This window comes from Vipera berus, assembly GCF_964194415.1.
Source record: "Vipera berus genome assembly, chromosome: 3".
In the NCBI taxonomy this organism is placed as follows: Eukaryota; Metazoa; Chordata; class Lepidosauria; order Squamata; family Viperidae; genus Vipera; species Vipera berus.
Genome location: NC_138204.1, coordinates 117,397,008 through 117,418,643, shown reverse-complemented (window position 1 = coordinate 117,418,643; position 21,636 = coordinate 117,397,008). Strand labels below are relative to the sequence as shown.

The following is a 21,636-nucleotide window of genomic DNA, read 5'->3' as shown; positions in this document are numbered from 1 at the left end:
ACTTTAACTAGCCTGATATCAACTGGGACACACTCTGCAGCAAGTGGGAGATCAAACAGATTCCTAACCAACTTAGCTAACAACTTTGTCATCCAAAAAGTGGAGGAGAGAACTAGAGGAAAAACTATACTGGACCTAATTCTTATCAATAGAGAAGAAGTGATCAGGGAGGGGGGGGGAGGAAGTTGCCAGAACCTTGGGCAAGACTAACCATGTCATACTGGAATTCAATATAATGCAAACAGAGGCAATAGAGTATAACCCAACCATTGTCTTAAACTTTAAAAGAGTTGATTTTAACGAACTCAGAAAGAGTCTAAGCCAGGGGTAGGCAACCTTGGCTCTTTTATGACTCGTGGACTTCAACTCCCAGAATTCCTGAGTCAGCATAGCTGACTCAGGAATTCTGGGAGTTGAAGTCCACGAGTCAATAAAAGAGCCAAGGTTGCCTACCCCTGGTCTAAGCAAAATTTCATGGATAAAAATCCTAAAGGGGAAAACAAGTCAAGAAGCATGGGAAACACTGAAAAATACAATCATAAAAACCCAGTCCAACACAATACCACTAGAAAAGAAAAACAAGAACTCCAAGAAGAAACCAGTATGGTTGCACAAAGATTTCTTCTTAATTTCTGGTTGCTTTTCTCCTTGATTAGTTTCCATCCATTATTTCTTCTCTTGCCCTCTGGTGCTTTGGAAAATAAGTTGACCCCCTTTTCCTTGTGGCAGCCCCTCAAATACTGGAATACTGCTATTGTGTCCCCCCTAGTCTTTCTTTTCTCTAGACTAGCCATAACCAAATCCTGCAACCATTCTTCATAAATTTTAGTCTCCAGGCCTTTAATCATCTTAGTTGCTCTTCTCTGCACATTTTCCAAAGTCAACATCTGTTTTTGTTATGTGGTGGTCAAAACTGAATGCAATATTCTGGGTGTGACCTTACTAAGGTTTTATAAAACATTTTAAGAACTTCATGTGATTTTGATTCTATATCTCTGTTTATAGAACCAAGGACTGTATTTTTTGGCTGCTGCTGCATACTGCGGACTCACTGCTGCACACTGCTGATTAAGTGACAACAATCTGTAACTAAGAGAATTCACTGTTGAGAAGGATATGCTTTAACCTAGCAACAGTTGTTAGGTAAAGTATAATCCATCTACTGTAATTGGAGGAGAAATTGCTATCAGTTCATTGTGACACAAAACCTAACAATGGAGGTGTTATCTAAGTATACATAAGTCTTCACAGTATTGGGGCATCACAACAGAAGATTTAATGACCTATATAGCAAGTTATGTTCCAAATCAGAAATAATAATGACTAATAAGAATAAACAAATTGAGATTTCAACCCTTGGTAAATTAGCTGCTCATGTCCCTGATATCATTGTATATGGAGATTTTGCTGAGGAAATGCCTTTCATTGAAAGCTTTGATGGTGTTCTGCTCTTTATGGATATTTCAGGTAAGCAAAGGAAATCAGTGTGCCACTGAGGGAAGGGGACAGATTTCAGAGATATTTTTTTAAAAAAATGGAAACTTAAGGTACTAAATGAGAAAAAATAGTGCAAAAACCTTTGCTGCTCTTCCTGAAAATAAAGTTTTAAAATATCCATATAAACACACAATAAACCTCAAGGGAATTATTGATTTTTCAACATGTGCATCTATTTAACTATTATTTTTCTTTTCCTGTGCAAAAAAGGGTCTTACTTTGAGGATATATAAATGCACAGTGCAGGAAATAATGCTCTACATGTCAACTGCTGTCAAGGAGAGATTCTATGGAGATTTTCCTTTGTCAGCTGAAACTTATAGCTGCTTGTTTCTCTTCTCTTCTCCAAGCAAAGTCTTTCTTTTGAAAGTCTAATGAGTCAACTCCTGCCTGTCCTTCTTTTATCTCTAATCCACAGTCCCAAAATGTTATACTGACAGCAGTTGCTTATGATTTTCAAGGTTTCACAGCTCTGACAGAAAAGTTTAGCATGAACACCAGCTTGGATCGTGGTGCTGATGAATTAACACAGACCCTTAATCGCTACGTGGGTGACATTGTTGAAGGTGAGCTTAGAAATGTGAAGAATACCTGTCATAAACAGGGTGTTTTCAAGCTACCTTGGTTTGAAAACAGGTCTTTACTTTCTGGAAAAGCAAAAAAGCTGTGCACAGAGAACATGGGTATAAGACAGATCCACAGATATTATTTCTTTGTTATAGAGCAGTGATGGCGAACCTTTTAGAGACCAAGTGCCCAAACTGCAACCCAAAACCCACTTATTTTTCGCTGGGTGCCAGGTGGGCGTGGCTGTGGTGGTCATGGAAGATTGGGTGGGTGTGGCCAAGGTGGATGTGGTCACCTCAATGTTGCCCATGGGGAGGGACACCTGTGGGAGGTGGGCAGGGTTGGGGGAGATCCAGGGGGTCTCTGGTAGGTGTGGCGGTAGGCAGGAGGCTCATCCTGTGGGATAAGGTGAGGCAGGGTGGGGATGCTATTGCCATGGGGCAAGGCAAGGGTTGGGGCGGCTGCTGCCTGACACCATCGGCCATCACACACAGAAGCCAGCGAGCACATGGGAGGCGACGGTGTCCGTCAGTAGCCACAGCCTGATGGCCCCTCAACTGGCACACACTGGGGTTCCACAGTCCATCGCCAGCAGTTCAAAGAAGCCACCTCCGAGATGGATGGTCAGGCAACAGCTGAGGAGGCGATGCAGTGGGTCATGCCTGGGAAAAGGAGAGCATGCGAGGCCAGGAGAGATGGGGGGGGGGAGGGAAACCAGCCATGCTGGGATGCACCAGGCCACATGGGGCCTCGGCAAGTTAGCAGGCGGCTGATTGAAGAGTGCCATAGGTTCGCCACCACTGTTATAGAGCTTCAGCTTCAGAGATGCCAAATTCTCTCACTAGTCATATTGCAGTGTCTTGTCAAGGAATGTTTCCAATTAGTAATGCCATTGAATATTTATTAGGCCAACTGCGTATTTTGCCACATTAAAACACGGGCAGGAGATTCACTATGAACACACTAATGAAGTAAAATACACAATAAAGGATTAATTAAGCAAAGCACAGCAAAGAAACTACAAAGTATAACATAGACAGGGAATATCCATAGAAAAGGCAATGAAAAAAGACATAGCAACATTCAACAAAAAAATGTAGAGAGAGAATAAAATCTCACATCCCTTTGGTATTTGGAAATCCTTATCAAAAGCGGGATTGGTTGGAATAGACTGGGGAATATTGCCCAGACTATTCCAACTAATGTAAAACACCGTCCTTGGGCAGGCCTCTTCCTACATCAGTTTCTGAAAATGTGTGTAATATTCTACTGCAATTATTCATCCTTCTATTTGCTTAGATTTCTTGCCTAATAGTTTTTATCTATTATTATCTTTAAGTTTGTTTGAAGCTCATCTAGCTTTGAAGTGACTCTGGGTAGGTTATTAAATGTTTACATGAGATAGTACTAGCTCATCTATTACGTCATCATTACATGATGGCAAAGCACTTTTAAAAGATATAAACCACTTGAATTTGACTATAAAACAAAATATCCAGTTAAGGTATTGGGCTAACAAAGATTAGAAACCTGAGAACTTTTGAGAAGCTAAAGCTTCATCTGGCCATAATCTGCACAAACATGTGGTACAGAAGCCATAGTATATATAAAAATACCCCCCACTCCCCCAAAAAGGTTGCACCACTTAAGCTTCCTCACATTTGCAGGGTATTTTTTTTTACATACTTAGAATTGGCTTCCACAATAGCACCACAGCATGACATTTCTGATATGCTGCAACTCTTGTGTCTCTTCCCACCTGCAAAGATTTGCCTTGCAAAAGATATGAAAGCAACCTTTGAACTGTGTGTACAATGCTTGTTTTAGGGTGCGTCGGTTTGAATTAGGTTGCACTTCCTATTGATACATTGAATGTTTTCTGATAAGGAAGATTTGAAAATGAGTAGGCTAGAAAGAAAACATCTCCAACTGATTATGTGTGCAAAGGATGTTAATGATATTATATTTTTTCTGCATTGGTAATAGCCAGATTATTGAAAATGGCAGAATCATCTGAATAACTTCTAATCATTTAGAAATGGTTGGCTCAGGAATTCTGGGAGTAGAAGTCCATGTGTTATAAAAGAGCCAAGGTTGCCTAGCCGTGGTCTAGAACATTTAGGTTCCGACCCTTCACTGCCAGTCAACCACCACCATCAAATCATAGCTAGCTAGCTTCTTCTGTTGCCCCCCTGCCACAATTTGGGAATAGGGCGGTATATAAATTCAACTAATAAATAAATAAATAAATAAATAATTCTAATCATTTAGAAATGGTTGGCTCAGGAATTCTGGGAGTAGAAGTCCATGTGTTATAAAAGAGCCAAGGTTGCCTAGCCGTGGTCTAGAACATTTAGGTTCCGACCCTTCACTGCCAGTCAACCACCACCATCAAATCATAGCTAGCTAGCTTCTTCTGTTGCCCCCCTGCCACAATTTGGGAATAGGGCGGTATATAAATTCAACTAATAAATAAATAAATAAATAAATAATTCTCCACCACTAATGGTGCTCCAGCCCTTTATCCTGGCCCATTCCTCGAGGCACAATTGACCCAGGCGTTTCACTCCATGGGACAGGTAGCGACCAGCCAATCAGGCAGCAGAGCAGCCTTGTGCCCTGTTCAGCTCCTGACCTTCACTGCTTCTCTCTCACATGGGCCTGATGTCAGGGGAGGGGGCTACGTGAAGAGCCATGCCTCTTCTAAAGAGCTGTCCACACCGGCTCCCTCTCCTGTTTGGCTCCACCAGTCATTCACAGAAGAAATGGGCTGATGTGTGTTGCTGGAAAGGACACTGTAATGTATTGGCCTTATCTGTTTTAATTCACTTGCTTAATGTCTGACTGCTTGCTTAATGTCTGACCTACTTTCTGTGTGTTTTGTAACATCATGTAACATCAGGCTTCTGGGCAGCATTGGCTAAGCAGGGGACTCCCAATTTTGCAAGCTGCAACTTTTCCTCTACTGTTCCATGCTGCTAGTCCTATGCACGCTCTGTCAAGCTCTGCTATTGTTTCCATTTACAAAGAAGTCCCTCTGAGTTCAATTGAGTAAACTCCATTTAAAGATGGAATGGAAGCTATAAACACCACCCATGAGCAGAAAGGGGCCTTTGGGGCTTCAAGGAGATATATTTTTAATATTGTGGTTCTGAGGTAACTTTCATTTTAGCAATAAAATAACCTACCAATAATTAAAAGTTAAATTATAAATTGAATCATAAAATGGCACTTGGCATAAGTGTCATAATGAATATATGCTACACTTCAAATGTTTCTGCCCACATTGCTAGTTTCGTGCTCACTTGAGGATAATCATAACGGGGATATGAAGTGCAGCAGGTGGTGTGGCAAGTCAATAGCTGTTCTGTTTGTAGGAAAAAAAAGAACAACAATTAAAGTAAACCAGGGCATTTTCTCTAAAAGCAACTTTCTCATGGAATTTTCTCTACCCTGTAGTGAAAGATCATTTGTAAATTTCTTCCTTTTTCTTTCATGTATAGAAATACTGGTGTTTGGAGGTGATGTCTTGAAATTTGCAGGTAGGAATTGTGAAAAATAAAAGGAGTGATTTTATTTTTACACATCAAAATCATTATTTTTTTTCTTTCATTGTGTTAGTTTACATCTTATGTAAACTAGTTTACAATGATATTTATATAATATACTTAATTTTGTTAACATTGTATTGTTTAGATATCCAGAATATGGGATATAAAAATATAAAAAAGAGGAAAAAAGGTGGACATTTTATTGTTATTAATTATAGTTTAGGATATTGGTGTTATGAACATTAGGATTATTTGGTTTTTTTCATTCAAAGTTTAGTATACTTGGAAAGTAAGAAGATACTGTACATCAAAGCATTGGTTATACAGTATAATAAAGGATTAGGCTAAATTATTTGTTTTTGAAATGTATGTTATATTATTATTAGGAATATCTCTCGGTATGCATGTTTATGTATGTTTACATAGGTTGATGGAAGGAAAAAGTAGATGTTTAACAAATGTAAAAGACTAAAATGTAGGAAAGAAAAATATGAAGAAAGAGCTTTTAAGTTTCTGACTTCCCTTTTTTTACACATCTGCTAATTTGCAATTTCTATAAGGATTAGGCCTCCTTAAAAGCCAAACTGTAGCTGGTTACATTTACTGTGGTGCATGATATATTTTATGTATGGGAAATATTCTTACATTTAGTTAAAATTCTATTGTGTATGTACTGTACGCTGCTAGTTTTGCCATGGCCACATTTTCTTCAAGTTTAAGTTCCTAATCAGAATTGTGTCTTTCTTCCAATACTGAACAAAATTAATTCTTGTTGCTGTAAATATATTATTAAATTTTAATATTTCTTGGGGTTTTTTGTGAGATTATTGCTAATAAGGAATGTCCACTTTTTTAAATTCCATTTTTTCCTGCATTGTACCACTTCTTTCTAATTTTGAGGTTGGTTTTACATGTCTATCACATGTAATAAAGCATTCCTATACATATTTGTGTTGGAATTAGATAAAATTTGCTGACAAATAGAAGAGAAGAGAAGAGAATAGAGGTGGAAGGGACCTTGGAGGTCTTCTAGTCCACCCCCCTGCTCAAGCAGGAGAAACTATGCCATTTCAGACAAGTGACCGTCTAGTCTCTTTTTAAAAATATTCAGTGATGGAGCACCTACGATTTCTGAAGGCAAGCTGTTCCGTTGGTTAATTGTCCTCACTGTCAGGAAATTTCTCCTTAATTCCAGGTTGCTTCTCTCTTTGGTCAGTTCCCAACCATTGTTTCTTGTCCTGCCTTCTGGTGCTTTGAAGAATAATTTGACCCCCCTTTTTTTGTGGCAGCCCCTCAAATACTGGAATACTGCTATCATGTCACCCTGTTTCTTCTTTTCTTTAGAATAAGTTTTGGATGTTAAATACTGTGTTGTTGTTTTTTTAAAAAAATCTCTGAATGTGTGTATGTTTTAAAAAAGCAGTTAATGTTTCCTTTTTATTTCTTAGCTAAATTAAAAAGAAGCAAAATTGCATAATTTGAGAAAACCAAGCTTTATATGAATAGAGAGCCATGTGTTGTTTTGTAAGAATTGTGGGAACGGCCAGAATTTGGTCTCCCAAGAATTTGGTTTTTCACCTTTCAGCCTTTCCGTGCCTTCCTATTTGGGCCTCTCTGTAGCTTCAGTGCAGAGCACACTCTCCTGGCATGTGGGAGGTTTGGGAAACGCTATGATAAAGACTTCACATACATCTTATGCTATCTTGTTTTTGTGTGATCTCATAAGCACCTGAGTATCCAATTATTTCTGTGTATCCTGTTTGTGTGAGACTGATGTCATTTTTGTAATATTGGAGGTGAATAAAAGTTCAGCGGGCAGTGGGCTCTCCAGAGTTCTTTTGGAGACGAGGCTGCCCTGCTGGTTCAGGACAACTCTATCGACCTGGGTCTTAATTCTTTTCCCTTCAAAGAACAGCCTTTTCCCATCTGAATGTTTACCCCAAAATTGGATGTGCTTATCTCACCCCTTCTCTGAAGCTGCCATCCCACACCCTTCCATTATTTGGCCATGCTGACCACTTACACACCCTCCTACATCTTGCAACATCTATCCCAAGTCTGATCACACTCATACTGTGCCATACCAATCCCTTGTGCACCATCCCACACCTGGCAACAACCACCTATCTGCTTGCTAGGCTACTTGCAAGCTCTCTGGGGACTTACAATTTCCTGCTGGCTTCTCCATTTTATTGGAATATGGCAGGATATGACAAGGAGGTCTTTTCTTAATGAACCACAATTCTTGTTTGAAAACAGCAGTGGCAAATGCTGGGATTGCCTTTGCTAAGCAACGCCAGGATTGCCATTGCTAAGGTAATATGATGTCATGCTTTACAACCTCACCATATAGTGGCAGAAGTTCTGTTCCTACTTTTCTTTATCTAAGGACTACCTGTAGTATGTCTGATTTAGTATGCTCAAGCATACAAATTCTTAGATAAATTAAATTATTTGTAATATCAGCCCACTATAATTGAATTTACCGTATATACTTGAGTATAAGCCGACTCGAGTATAAGCCGAGACCCCCAATTTCACCCCCAAAAACTGGAAAAAGTTATTGACTCGAGTATAAGCCGATCCGCCGTTCTGCAAGCCTGAATACACAGGAATACCCTGTGTGGCCGCGGCTCGTCGGCAGGTCTCCGTTCCTCCTGCCGACCTTTGGGGAGGTTTGGGCGCCTCCCCAAACCTCCCCAAACGTCGGCAGGTCTCCGTTCCTCCTTCCGACCTTTGGGGAGGTTTGGGCACCTCCCCAAACCTCCCCAAACCTCGGCAGGTCTCCGTTCCTCCTGCCGACCTTTGGGGAGGTTTGGACGCCTCCCCAAACCTCGGCAGGTCTCCGTTCCTCCGCGCAGACCTGCCGACCTTTGGGGAGGTTTGGGCGCCTCCCCAAACGTCCCCAAACCTCGGCAGGTCTCCGTTCCTGTTTGGGGAGGTTTGGGCGCCTCCCCAAACCTCCCCAAACCTCGGCAGGTCTCCGTTCCTCCGCGCAGACCTGCCGACCTTTGGGGAGGTTTGGGCGCCTCCCCAAACCTCGGCAGGTCTCCGTTCCTGTTTGGGGAGGTTTGGGCGCCTCCCCAAACCTCCCCAAACCTCGGCAGGTCTCCGTTCCTCCGCGCAGACCTGCCGACCTTTGGGGAGGTTTGGGCGCCTCCCCAAACGTCCCCAAACCTCGGCAGGTCTCCGTTCCTGTTTGGGGAGGTTTGGGCGCCTCCCCAAACCTCCCCAAACCTCGGCAGGTCTCCGTTCCTCCGCGCAGACCTGCCGACCTTTGGGGAGGTTTGGGCGCCTCCCCAAACCTCCCCAAACCTCGGCAGGTCTCCGTTCCTGTTTGGGGAGGTTTGGGCGCCTCCCCAAACCTCGGCAGGTCTCCGTTCCTCCGCGCAGACCTGCCGACCTTTGGGGAGGTTTGGGCGCCTCCCCAAACGTCCCCAAACCTCGGCAGGTCTCCGTTCCTGTTTGGGGAGGTTTGGGCGCCTCCCCAAACCTCCCCAAACCTCGGCAGGTCTCCGTTCCTCCGCGCAGACCTGCCGACCTTTGGGGAGGTTTGGGCGCCTCCCCAAACGTCCCCAAACCTCGGCAGGTCTCCGTTCCTGTTTGGGGAGGTTTGGGCGCCTCCCCAAACCTCCCCAAACCTCGGCAGGTCTCCGTTCCTCCGCGCAGACCTGCCGACCTTTGGGGAGGTTTGGGCGCCTCCCCAAACCTCCCCAAACCTCGGCAGGTCTCCGTTCCTGTTTGGGGAGGTTTGGGCGCCTCCCCAAACCTCCCCAAACCTCGGCAGGTCTCCGTTCCTCCGCGCAGACCTGCCGACGTTTGGGGAGGTTTGGGGAGGCGCCCAAACCTCCCCAAAGGTCGGCAGGTCTGCGCGGAGGAACGGAGACCTGCCGAGGTTTGGGGAGGTTTGGGGAGGCGCCCAAACCTCCCCAAACAGGAACGGAGACCTGCCGAGGTTTGGGGACGTTTGGGGAGGCGCCCAAACCTCCCCAAAGGTCGGCAGGTCTGCGCGGAGGAACGGAGACCTGCCGAGGTTTGGGGAGGCGCCCAAACCTCCCCAAACAGGAACGGAGACCTGCCGAGGTTTGGGGACGTTTGGGGAGGCGCCCAAACCTCCCCAAAGGTCGGCAGGTCTGCGCGGAGGAACGGAGACCTGCCGAGGTTTGGGGAGGCGCCCAAACCTCCCCAAACAGGAACGGAGACCTGCCAAGGTTTGGGGAGGCGCCCAAACCTCCCCAAAGGTCGGCAGGTCTGCGCGGAGGAACGGAGACCTGCCGAGGTTTGGGGAGGTTTGGGGAGGCGCCCAAACCTCCCCAAAGGTCGGCAGGTCTGCGCGGAGGAACGGAGACCTGCCGAGGTTTGGGGAGGTTTGGGGAGGCGCCCAAACCTCCCCAAACAGGAACGGAGACCTGCCGAGGTTTGGGGAGGTTTGGGGAGGCGCCCAAACCTCCCCAAAGGTCGGCAGGAGGAACGGAGACCTGCCGAGGTTTGGGGAGGCGCCCAAACCTCCCCAAAGGTCGGCAGGAGGAACGGAGACCTGGGGAGGTTTGGGGAGGCGCCCAAACCTCCCCAAAGGTCGGCAGGAGGAACGGAGACCTGCCGAGGTTTGGGGAGGCGCCCAAACCTCCCCAAAGGTCGGCAGGAGGAACGGAGACCTGGGGAGGTTTGGGGAGGCGCCCAAACCTCCCCAAAGGTCGGCAGGAGGAACGGAGACCTGCCGAGGTTTGGGGAGGCGCCCAAACCTCCCCAAAGGTCGGCAGGAGGAACGGAGACCTGCCGAGGTTTGGGGAGGTTTGGGGAGGCGCCCAAACCTCCCCAAACGTCAGCAGGTCTGCGCGGAGGAACGGAGACCTGCCGAGGTTTGGGGAGGCGCCCAAACCTCCCCAAACGTCGGCAAGTCTCCGTTCCTCCGCGCCCTGCCTGCCTGCTTCTTTCCGCTGCGGAAAGAAGCAGGCAGGCAAGGCGCGGAGTTTGGGGAGGTGCGCGCGCACCTCCCCAAACCTCCCCAAACTTCGGCAGGTCTCGGACGGCGGTGGCTTGGGAGAGGTGCGGGCGATCCCGGAAGCACCAAAGCCTCGGCCGCGCACAAGTCCTCGGTAAGTTTTTTTTGTTGACTGGAGTATAAGCCGAAGTGGAATTTTTCAGCCCAAAAAGTGGGCTGAAAAATTCGGCTTATACTCAAGTATATACGGTATTTTAGACTGTTTCTTCACTATGATTTCTAGTATCATGCAATCAATGTTGTACTGATATATAGTAATAGCAAGGTGGACAGGATTTATATGGCTTTAGCAGTAGCTGAACGATACTTCAGAAGATAGTATAAATTACAAGTGAAAAAATGGCCTGAATTGTATAAGAGGATATCCTATTTTCACGAAAGTCAATATTTTAAAAAATGTGTTTCTAAAATTGTTGCAAGCGTCATCTTCATAATTTGCAAGGGTCTCTGCATCTTTCCACTGCATTTCTGAGTCCAGAATTATCTTGGATTCCCAACTAAAGATACCACTTTTTTCTTAAAAAAGAGTAAAGTATATAGGTGCTTCAAGCAATGACAATTATTTTATTAAATAATGAATTTGGATACTGATATACAGTAAACTTTAAGGTGTGGATTTCAACTCTCAGAATTCCCCAGCTAGCAAGTTGACACACCTTAAAATTGCCAACTTTGAAAACACTGATATAAATGAACTTAAATAATAAGATTTCCTAATTTAAATAACACATTGAAAGATAAAAAGGATGCAAACACAATTGTAAACATTAATCCAAGAAATGTTTTTATAAAAACACAAAGTTTGAAATTACAATAACGAACAACAATGCATTAGTATAATTAGCATGATCTCTGGTTAACAGAGCCCCACATGCCACTTCATCATAGCTCAGTGCCCTGAGGAGGAATAACCATTTCCTAACTAGTTATATTATGTAAAGGTAAAGGTTCCCCTGCACATATGTGTTAGTCGTTTCCGACTCTAGGAGCTGGTGCTCATCTCCGTTTCAAAGCCGAAGAGCCAGCATTTGTCTGAGGACGTCTCCATGGTCATGTGGCCGGCATGACTAGACGCCAAAGGTGCACGGAACGCTGTTACCTTCCCACCCTAGTGGTCCCTATTTTTCTACTTGCATTTTTACGTGCTTTTGAACTGCTAGGTTGGCAGAAGCTGGGACGAGTAACAGGCGCTCACTCTGTTACACGGCACTCAGGATTCGACCCGCCAAACTGCCAACCATCTGATCAACAAGCTCAGCGTCCTAACCCACTGAGCCACTGTGTCCCTTTTAGTTATATTATGAGGGGAGGGAATTTATAACTATTAGTAACCAAGAATGCACACCACAATAGGGTATAGAAGATCATTATGTTATTGTAGGAATAAACAGTCAAACAAGTAGGCTATTTTTTATAATTCTGTAAAACTATTGGAAATACATTCTTGAAAATACAACAAGCTCAATGATTTATTCTCTTATTTCCAGGTGATGCACTGTTGGTGCTCTGGAAGGTAGAGCGTTGCCATTTAAATGAGATTATTACTCTAGCACTGAAGTGTAGTTTCAGCATCCAACAAGAATATGGTGTTCGTGATACTGAAGTGGGACTTGAGCTACGAGTGAAGATAGGTACCAGCCCCTCAGTCTAGAACAAACTTGAAGCCTATTTTTCATAGAAAAGCTATACAATGATGTATATGTTAATTTCATCCTGTGCTGAGAGAAACAGGAGCAAAAGGAAAGCTGCAAAGATGGCTATAACCAATAAGTTGTTGTTGTTAGCTGCGAAGTCGTGTCCGACCCATCGCGACCCTATGGACAATGTTCCTCCAGGCCTTCCTGTCCTCTACCATCTTCTGGAGTCCATTTAAGCTCACGCCTACAGCTTCAGTGACTCCATCCAGCCACCTCATTCTCTGTCGTCCCCTTCTTCTATTGCCCTCGATCTTTCCCAGCATTAGGCTCTTCTCCAGTGAGTCCTTCCTTCTCATTAGGTGGCCAAAGTATTTGAGTTTTAGCTTCAGGCTCTGGCCTTCTAAAGAGCAGTCAGGGTTTATCTCCTCTAGGACTGACCGGTTTGATCGCCTTGCAGTCCAAGGGACTCGCAGGAGTCTTCTCCAGCACCATAGTTCAAAGGCCTCAATTCTTTGGCGCTCAGCCTTTCTTATGGTCCAACTTTCACTGCCATACATTGCAACTGGGAAGACCATAGCCTTGACTATACGCACTTTTGTTGACAGGGTGATGTCTCTGCTTTTTAGTGTGCTGTCTAGATTTGCCATGGCTTTCCTCCCCAGGAGCAAGCGTCTTTTAATTTCTTGGCTACAGTCCCCATCTGCAGTGATCTTGGAGCCCAGGAAAATAAAATCTGTCACTACCTCCATTTCTTCCCCATCTATTTGCCAGGAATTGAGAGGGCCAGATGCCATGATCTTGGTTTTCTTAATGTTAAGTTTCAACCCAAGTTTTGCACTCTCCTTCTTCACCCGCAACAAGAGGCTCTTTAGTTCTTCTTCACTTTCTGCCATTAGAGTGGTATCATCTGCGTATCTTAGGTTGTTGATATTTCTTCCGGCAATCTTAATTCCAACTTTTGATTCATCTAGCCCTGCCTTTCTCATGATGTGCTCTGCATATAAGTTAAATAGGCAGGGTGACAGTATACAGCCTTGCCGGACTCCTTTCCCAATTTTGAACCAATCAGTGGTTCCGTGTCCAGTTCTCACTGTTGCTTCTTGACCCGCATATAGGTTTCTCAAGAGACAAATAAGATGGTCTGGTACTCCCATCTCCTTAAGAACTTGCCAGAGTTTGTTATGATCCACACAATCAAAGGCTTTAGCATAGTCAATGAAGCAGAAGTAGATGTTTTTCTGGAACTCCCTAGCTTTCTCCATGATCCAGCGTATGTTGGCAATTTGATCTCTAGTTCCTCTGCCTCTTCGAAATCCTGCCTGTACTTCTGGTAGTTCTCGATCCACATACTGCTGAAGTCTAGCTTGTAGGATTTTAAGCATGACTTTACTAGCATGAGAAATGAGTGCAATGGTGCGATAGTTTGAACATTCTTTGGCACTGCCTTTCTTTGGAATTGGAATGTAAACTGATCTTTTCCAATCCTGTGGCCACTGTTGAGTTTTCCAAATTTGTTGGCAAATTGAGTGTAGCACTTTTACTGCACTGTCTTTTAAGATTTTGAATAGCTCAGCTGGAATACTGTCACCTCCACTAGCTTTGTTGTTGCTCAGCTTTTCTAAGGCCCACTTCACTTCACATTCTAGGATGTCTGGCTCGAGGTCAGTGACCAACTCATTGTGATTATCAGGGACGTTAAGCTCATTCTTGTATAGTTCTTCTGTGTAATTTTGCCACCTCTTCTTAATCTCTTCTGCCTCTGTTAGGTCCCTGCCATTTTGGTCCTTTATCATGCCCATTTTTGCATTAAACGTTCCCTTCATCTCTCCAATTTTCTTGAAAAGATCTCTGGTCCTCCCTATTCTATTGTTTTCTTCTATTTCTTTGCACTGTTCATTTAAGAAGGCATTCTTATCTCTTCTAGCTATTCTCTGGAATTCTGCATTCAATTGGGCATATCTATGTTTTTCTCCCTTGCCTTTTGCTTCCCTCCTTTCCTCAGCTATTTGCAAAGCTTCCTCAGACAGCCATTTTGCTTTCTTGCATTTCTTTTTCTTTGGGATGGTTTTGGTTGCTACCTGTTGTACAATGTCGCGAACCTCTGTCCATAGTTCTTCAGGCACTCTGTCTATCAGATCTAATTCCTTAAATCTATTTGTCACCTCTACTGTATATTCAACAGGGATATGATTTAATTCATACCTGACTGGCCTAGTGCTTTTCCCTACTTTCTTCAGTTTAAGCTTAAACTTTGCAAGGAGAAGCTCATGATCTGAGCCACAGTCAGCTCCTGGTCTTGTTTTTACTGACTGTATAGAGCTTCTCCATCTTTGGCTGCAGAGCATATAGTCAATCTGATTTCTGTGTTGACCGTCTGGTGATGTCCATGTGTAGAGCCGTCTCTTGGGTTGTTGGAAAAGAGTGTTTGCTATGACCATCGTATTCTCTTGACAAAATTCTATCAGCCTGTGCCCTGCTTCATTTTGTACTCCAAGGCCAAACTTGCCTGTTATTCCAGTTATCTTTTGGCTTCCTACTTTAGCATTCCAATCCCCCATGATGATAAGAACATCATTTTTTGGTGTTAGTTCTATAAGGTGCTGTAGGGCTTCATAGAACTGGTCAATTTCATCCTCTTCAGCACTGGTGGTTGGGGCATAGACTTGGACTACTGTGATATTGAATGGTTTGCCTTGGATTCGAACTGAGATCATTCTGTCATTTTGAGGATTGTATCCCAGTATTGCTTTTCCTACTCTTTTATTGACTATGAAGGCTACTCCATTTCTTCTGAGGGATTCTTGCCCGCAGTAGTATACCTGATGGTCATCTGAATTAAATTCACCCATTCCTGTCCATTTTAGTTCGCTGATACCTAAGATGTCGATGTTCAGTCTTGTCATATCTTGTTTGACCACGTCCAGCTTTCCTTGATTCATGGATCTTACATTCCAGGTTCCTATGGAGAAAAAATCTTTACAGCATCGGACTTTCCTTTCACCACCAGACACATCCACAGCTGAGCGTCCTTTCGGCTTTGGCCCAGTCGCTTCATTCTTTCTGGCGCTACTAGTACTAGCCCTCTGCTCTTCCCCAGTAGCATATTGGACGCCTTCCGACCTGAGGGGCTCATCTTCCAGCGTCATATCGTTTTGCCTTTTGGTACTGTCCATAGGGTTTTCATGGCAAAGATACTGGAGTGGGTTGCCATTTCCTTCTCCAGTGGATCACGTTTTGTCAGAACTCTCAGCTATGACCTGTCCGTCTTGGGTGGCCCTGCACGGCATAGCTCATAGCTTCATTGAATTACGCAAGCCCCTTCGCCACGACAAGGCAGTAATCCATGAAGGGGAACCAATAAGTAACCTCTATTAAATTAATATTTCATTTCATCAACACTTAAGATTGAAGGTTAAAAAAATTGGAAGTATAATTTTTTAAAAAATGACACAAAGATTAGTCCAAAAACCCATTATCCTTTATCAGAGGTAACATTTCAATAAAAATTAAAGTATAAATAAAAGTAATAATTTTCAGGTTACTTATAGATTATGGAATTATTTCATTTTCAGCTTTCCCACCCCCATTTTATTTCAGCATGCTATAATTAGGATCTCTGATAAAGAAGTTGAATCTTTTTTCAGGACTCTCTGCAGGTCACATCTCAAAAGTTGTCACTGGTGATAACAGACGACAATATTTTGTGGTAACTGGTCGAGCAGTGGAAGAAGTCCGGTTGGCCCAAAACTTAGCCAAAGCAAGTGAAATTATCATGTCCCCCAACTGCTGGGAGCTCTGTGACCGGAACTTAATTGAGGTAGAAAAAATTAAAAATGAACGAGCTGTCAAGGTTGGTACCTTCTCGGTTAAGAGTTCACTTTGCTTTCTGTCAGATTGTTTTGTTTATAAAGGAACGTGGTTGATTTTAAACATTAAAAGTGACACGATAGTTTTCACATAAAGGGTTAGAATGAGATCTATTCTATATACAAATAATGTCTGTATTATTTTTTATTATGTATTTGTAATTATGTTTTTGACAAATATCCATTCCTCACAACAGAGAAATGCCCACTACTTTTTTGCCAGCATTTTCACATATTAAACTTACTCTATTCATTTTTCATATTTAGTAATTTTAACATATATAAGTTAATCAATTTGCTCATTTTTTAATTTATATATAGTTTGCAATCATCTACAATTTTACCTGTAAAACACAACTGCTATGCATTTTAATATATCAGTTTTCAGAAACCTTGCTTTATCATACAGTTGCAGTGATTTCACTGCAAATCGTTTGAGCTCCCATGTAACAACAGGCCATCATCTGAATAAAAAGTACATATATGTCCCCATTCCATTTCTAATATCATCACTAACATTCCTTTTTCATTTATCCTTCCATACAAAACCAATAATATGCATCTTGATATACTCTCTATGATATTTTGTTCTTCCATCGTTATATTAGTACCATCTGATATCAGTTCTAGCCATTATAAGGACAAGCGACAGATGGAAATTGGGCTCCTACCTAAAAGAGACACTGAATTGTCTTTTATGTACTGTAGAGCAGCTGAGAGAAAAATGCAGAGGTTTAAATAATGACATTACAAATAAGCTTTGCTCCTGAAACAGTGTAGGACCTGGAATTCTTTTCTTATGACCTTTCTTTTTTTAAAATTGACCTTTCTTCAATGAGTAGGGACGCGGTGGCTCAGTGGGTTAGGACACTGAGCTTGTCGATCAGATGGTCGGCAGTCTGGTGAGTCGAATCCCGAGTGCCACGTAACAGAGTGAACGCCTGTTACTTGTCCCAGCTTCTGCCAACCTAGCAGTTCGAAAGCACGTAAAAATGCAAGTAGAAAAATAGGGACCACTACCTGGGAAGGTAACAGCGTTCCGTGCGTCTTTGGCGTCTAGTCATGCCAGCCACATGACCACGGAGACATCCTCGGACAAGCGCTGGCTCTTTGGTTTTGAAACAGAGATGAGCACCGGCCCCTAGAGTCGGAAACGACTAGCACACATGTGCAGGGGAAGGTTCCAACTCTAGGGGCCGGTGCTCATCTCCGTTTCAAAGCCGAAGAGCCAGCGCTTGTCCGAGGATGTCTCTGTGGTCATGTGGCCGGCATGACTAGATGCCAAAGGCGCACGGAACGCTGTTACCTTCCCACCATAGTGGTTCCTATTTTTCTACTCGCATTTTTACCTTTACCTTTACTTCTTCAATGAACACCATTCATCAAAACTATAGTGGGGAGCAGTTGGATGTTCAAGTGCTTTAGGTACCCAGAGGGAGTCAACCCTCTGACCTCTGGGAGCCAGTAAAGAAAAGAAGGGGTATGATGTAATGGTATATGGGAATGGCTTTGAGACACAGAGAGAAGAGTCATGGCCTCAACAACTGTCATGTAAAGGTATCTCAAGCTGCAGAAATGGAAAGGATATGGGAAGTGTCTCAGAAGAGGATCCTCCCTAGTTTCCTGGAAAGTAAAAGTTTAAAAAGGAGAGAAATACTTAGAGATTTGCAAAACTGAAGTAAACAAGGCAAGTAGTAAAAACCATGGGTACCAACACTATCTTTATTATGAGGTCATAGTAACAGAATCTTGCAAGTCTGAAAGTAGAAATAGAAGCCATAATCATATAGATCAATTTCCTTGTTGAATGTAAATATTTATTAGCTGATAAATTGAAGTAGGGTGTTTATTTGCTTATACACACTGACCAAACTGGTTTAATCCAAAAGAAAAATATAAAAGTCAACATTATGTTCATAATCAATGGAACTGAACATATAAATAGAAATAATAAATCTGCACTAATCTCCTTAGATGCCAAAAAAGTCTTTGATAATTTGCAATAGCAATTCATATTTGCAGAACTAAATTGAATCTCAGAAAAGAATTTCAAGCTTGTGTTAAAATTATAAGCCAATGGCAAAAATAAAAGATTATGGCCAATTGAGCGAACTCTGCAGATTTTCAGATCAGTAAAGGAACAAGACACGGATTTCTATTCTTTGCTTTGTCTTTTATCATCATGTTAGAAATACTGTCAGGAAAAAATCCAAGGTGGTAACAGGTCTCAAAATCCACTGAACAGAAATATAAGCTTAAGTGTTATGTAGATGCTGTAATATTAACTATTACAGAACCACAAAAGTCAATAAAACAGCTTATAGATCATAATGTTTATGTTTATTTAAATGAATATAAACAAAATCCATACATATGGAGAACATTCTGCATACATAGTTAATATTCAGTAACAAAAATAACTACAAAATTTCTAAAACAACAAGGAATTAATTGTCCGCAAGAGGAATCTGGCTGTCAGACAGCCCACTCAGCCAATATCTTGGCTTGCACTTGACAGGAAACAATGAAGAAATATATCAAAATAATAAACCAGGACAAGAGATTAAAAATATCCTGAAATGTAGCAGAAACTATTATCATAAAACAAATACCTTATTTTATTTAGGCTCTGACTTCATTTTTTTCCATTTCATTATATATTTGTTGTACCTAATTTTGAAAAAAAGCCAAGTAATTATCTCTTTGAGGGAGATGGGTGGTTCAGAAATGTGAAAAATAAATAATTATAATGCTTGTGACATTATATCCAAAACTGTAAGACACTGAAAGAATATCTACTTTTTTATACTTATCCAAATTTAACACTCTAAATCACATAAATAACAGAATATTAAGAATTTAAGTATATTATATAACTATTACTTTATCGAAATGTATTGTACCCAAACTGAGAAAATGGCACAATAGATGGTTAATGGTCTGTACAGCCAGATTTAATAACATATTAAAAGCTGAACTAGGTAAAGTTAAAGGTAAAGGTTCCCCTGCACATGCGTGCTAGTCGTTTCCAACTCTAGGGGCCGGTGCTCATCTCCGTTTCAAAGCCGAAGAGCCAGCGCTTGTCCGAGGACGTCTCCATGGTCATGTGGCTGGCATGACTAGATGCCAAAGGTGCACGGAACGCTGTTACCTTCCCACCCTAGTGGTCCCTATTTTTCTACTTGCATTTTTACGTGCTTTCGAACTGCTAGGTTGGCAGAAGCTGGGACGAGTAACAGGCGCTCACTCTGTTACGCAGCACTCGGGATTCGACCCGCCAAACTGCCGACCTTCTGATCGACAAGCTCAGCATCCTAACCCACTGAGCCACCGCATCCCTTAAAGCTGTACTAGTTCTATATTAATATTTTAATATTAATATTTTATGGATGTTGCCAGCTCAACATCCAAGAAACACTGCAGGGTTTCTGCTAAGCAGTTTCCTTTATTGTTCTCACCTACAGACAAAACCTTGAGAATCTCAAGCATTTGAATCCTTAAAGATGTTTAAATCCTTAAAGATATATTCTGAGAACTTGTAGGGGTAGCTGACAAGACCCTGTTCCTTCCAACCAAACCATCTAAACTTCACTCTCTCTTAGTCGTCTGGAATGCATTCCCACCCTTCTGGGAATCTTTTTTTTTAATTAAAAAGTTTTAACATACATTTTATCTTTAACAATCCCCCCTCCCCCTCCCACACCCATCCCTCCCTACCCCTCCCCCCTCCCCCCCCCCGACTTCCCAGAGCTAAGTACAGGGTATAAAAACAAAAAAAAAACACTCATAAACATCCAAATGCTAACAACCATAAACTCTAAAATCTATCACTCTCTAGCTCATATAGGATAACTACAAACACTATTACTATTAACTATAAAAAAAGAAAAAAGGAAAGAAAGGAAGACTTATTCAAATGCTACATGAAACTTTTTAGTCCCATATTTGTTCTGGATATACTCAATCCATTTTCTCCACTCCATAATGTAACGTTCTTGCGAGTGATCTTTCAAATAAGCCGAAATCTTTGCCATCTCTGCCAGGTCAGAAACCTTTAAAGTCCATTCTTCTATAGTCGGCAGTTCCTCCTTCTTCCAATATTGACCTATTAAGAGTCTTGCTGCCGTAGTTAAATTCAACATCAACTTAGTGTCCACAACCGCAGCATCTGTAATTATACCTAACAAAAAAAATTGCGGGCAAAACTTTATCCTTTGCTTGAAAATCTTCTGCATGTTCCACCAAATTTTTATCCAAAAGGCCTTAACCTTTTTACAAGTCCACCATATGTGAAAATATGTTGCATCTTCATCGCCACACCTCCAGCACTTGGGCTGATAATTCGGATACATACTTGCAAGCTTTTTAGGATCTAGATGCCATCTATAAAACATTTTATAAAAGTTCTCTCTTAAGTTTTGAGCTTGTGTAAATTTTACGTTCCTCACCCAGATCTTTTCCCACGTGTCCATTGTAATAACTTCTTGAATGTTTTGGGCCCATTTTATCATACAATCTTTAACAAGTTCTGTTTCTGAGTCAATTTCTATCAATGCAAGATATATCCGTTTGATATGTGCTGGACCCTGCTTTCTAATTTGCTTTATCAGATTTTCATCAGTCATTGTAAAACCAGTTTTCTGATCTTCTTTCCACCTGGCCCGTAGCTGAATATATTGGAACCAAGTTTGAACAATCTTCTCATCTCGCAAGAGACTGTACGGTTTCAGACACCAAACATTTCTTTCCAAACTTAAAATCTCCTTACAGTATATGTAGTCACATCATGTTTGAAACCAACATTTATATTTTCTATTGCGTGTTTTGGGATTGCCCACAATGGTATCTTACAACCTAACTTATGTCTGTACTTCTTCCAAACTCTCAACAATGCTTGTCTTAAAATATGCGCTTTAAACACATTATCTACCTTTTTATCATACAACAAATATGCATGCCAGCCAAACAACAAGTCATGGCCCTCAAGATTTAATAATCTCTCTTGTGTCAAATTAATCCAATCACTTATTCCTACTAACGCAGCAGCTTCATAATATAATTTAAGATTGGGCATTTTAAGACCACCTCTTTCACGAGTATCCTGCATAATCTTAAGTTTAACTCGTGGCTTTTTCCCTGCCCAGACAAATTTATTGATACCTCGCTGCCATTCCTCCAGATTAGAATCTTTCTTAAGAACCGGTATCATTTGAAATAAGAATAAAAATTTAGGCAGGACATTCATTTTCACTGCTGCGATTCGCCCCAACAAAGACAATTGCAATTTTTCCCAGCTCTCCATTTCTTTTTGGATTTTTCCCCACAATCTTTCATAGTTATTTTTATATAACTTTGTATTAGAGGGTGACAAAAACACCCCCAAATATTTGACCCTTTTAACAATCTCAAATCCAGTTAGTCCTTCTAAAAGAGCCTTTTGCGATACTGTCATATTTTTGGCCAGAATTTTAGTTTTTTGTGCATTAACTTTAAATCCAGAAACCTTCCCATATTGC

The 21,636-nt window shown here is 42.1% G+C and overlaps 1 protein-coding gene across 1 annotated transcript in view; it reads left to right on the top strand.

The window, feature by feature from the left end:
• Positions 1-1,319: 1,319 nt before the first annotated feature.
• The window catches only part of ADCY10 (adenylate cyclase 10), a gene marked incomplete at both ends in the record, with an annotated part of 90,973 nt that continues 70,656 nt past the window's right edge, over positions 1,320-21,636 (top strand). Inside the window, 5 exons of the mRNA XM_081325539.1 lie at positions 1,320-1,467; positions 1,959-2,063; positions 5,568-5,606; positions 12,105-12,248; positions 15,899-16,104. Of these exons, the coding sequence (XP_081181665.1) occupies positions 1,320-1,467; positions 1,959-2,063; positions 5,568-5,606; positions 12,105-12,248; positions 15,899-16,104 (642 nt within the window). The remainder of the gene's footprint in view (positions 1,468-1,958; positions 2,064-5,567; positions 5,607-12,104; positions 12,249-15,898; positions 16,105-21,636) is intronic.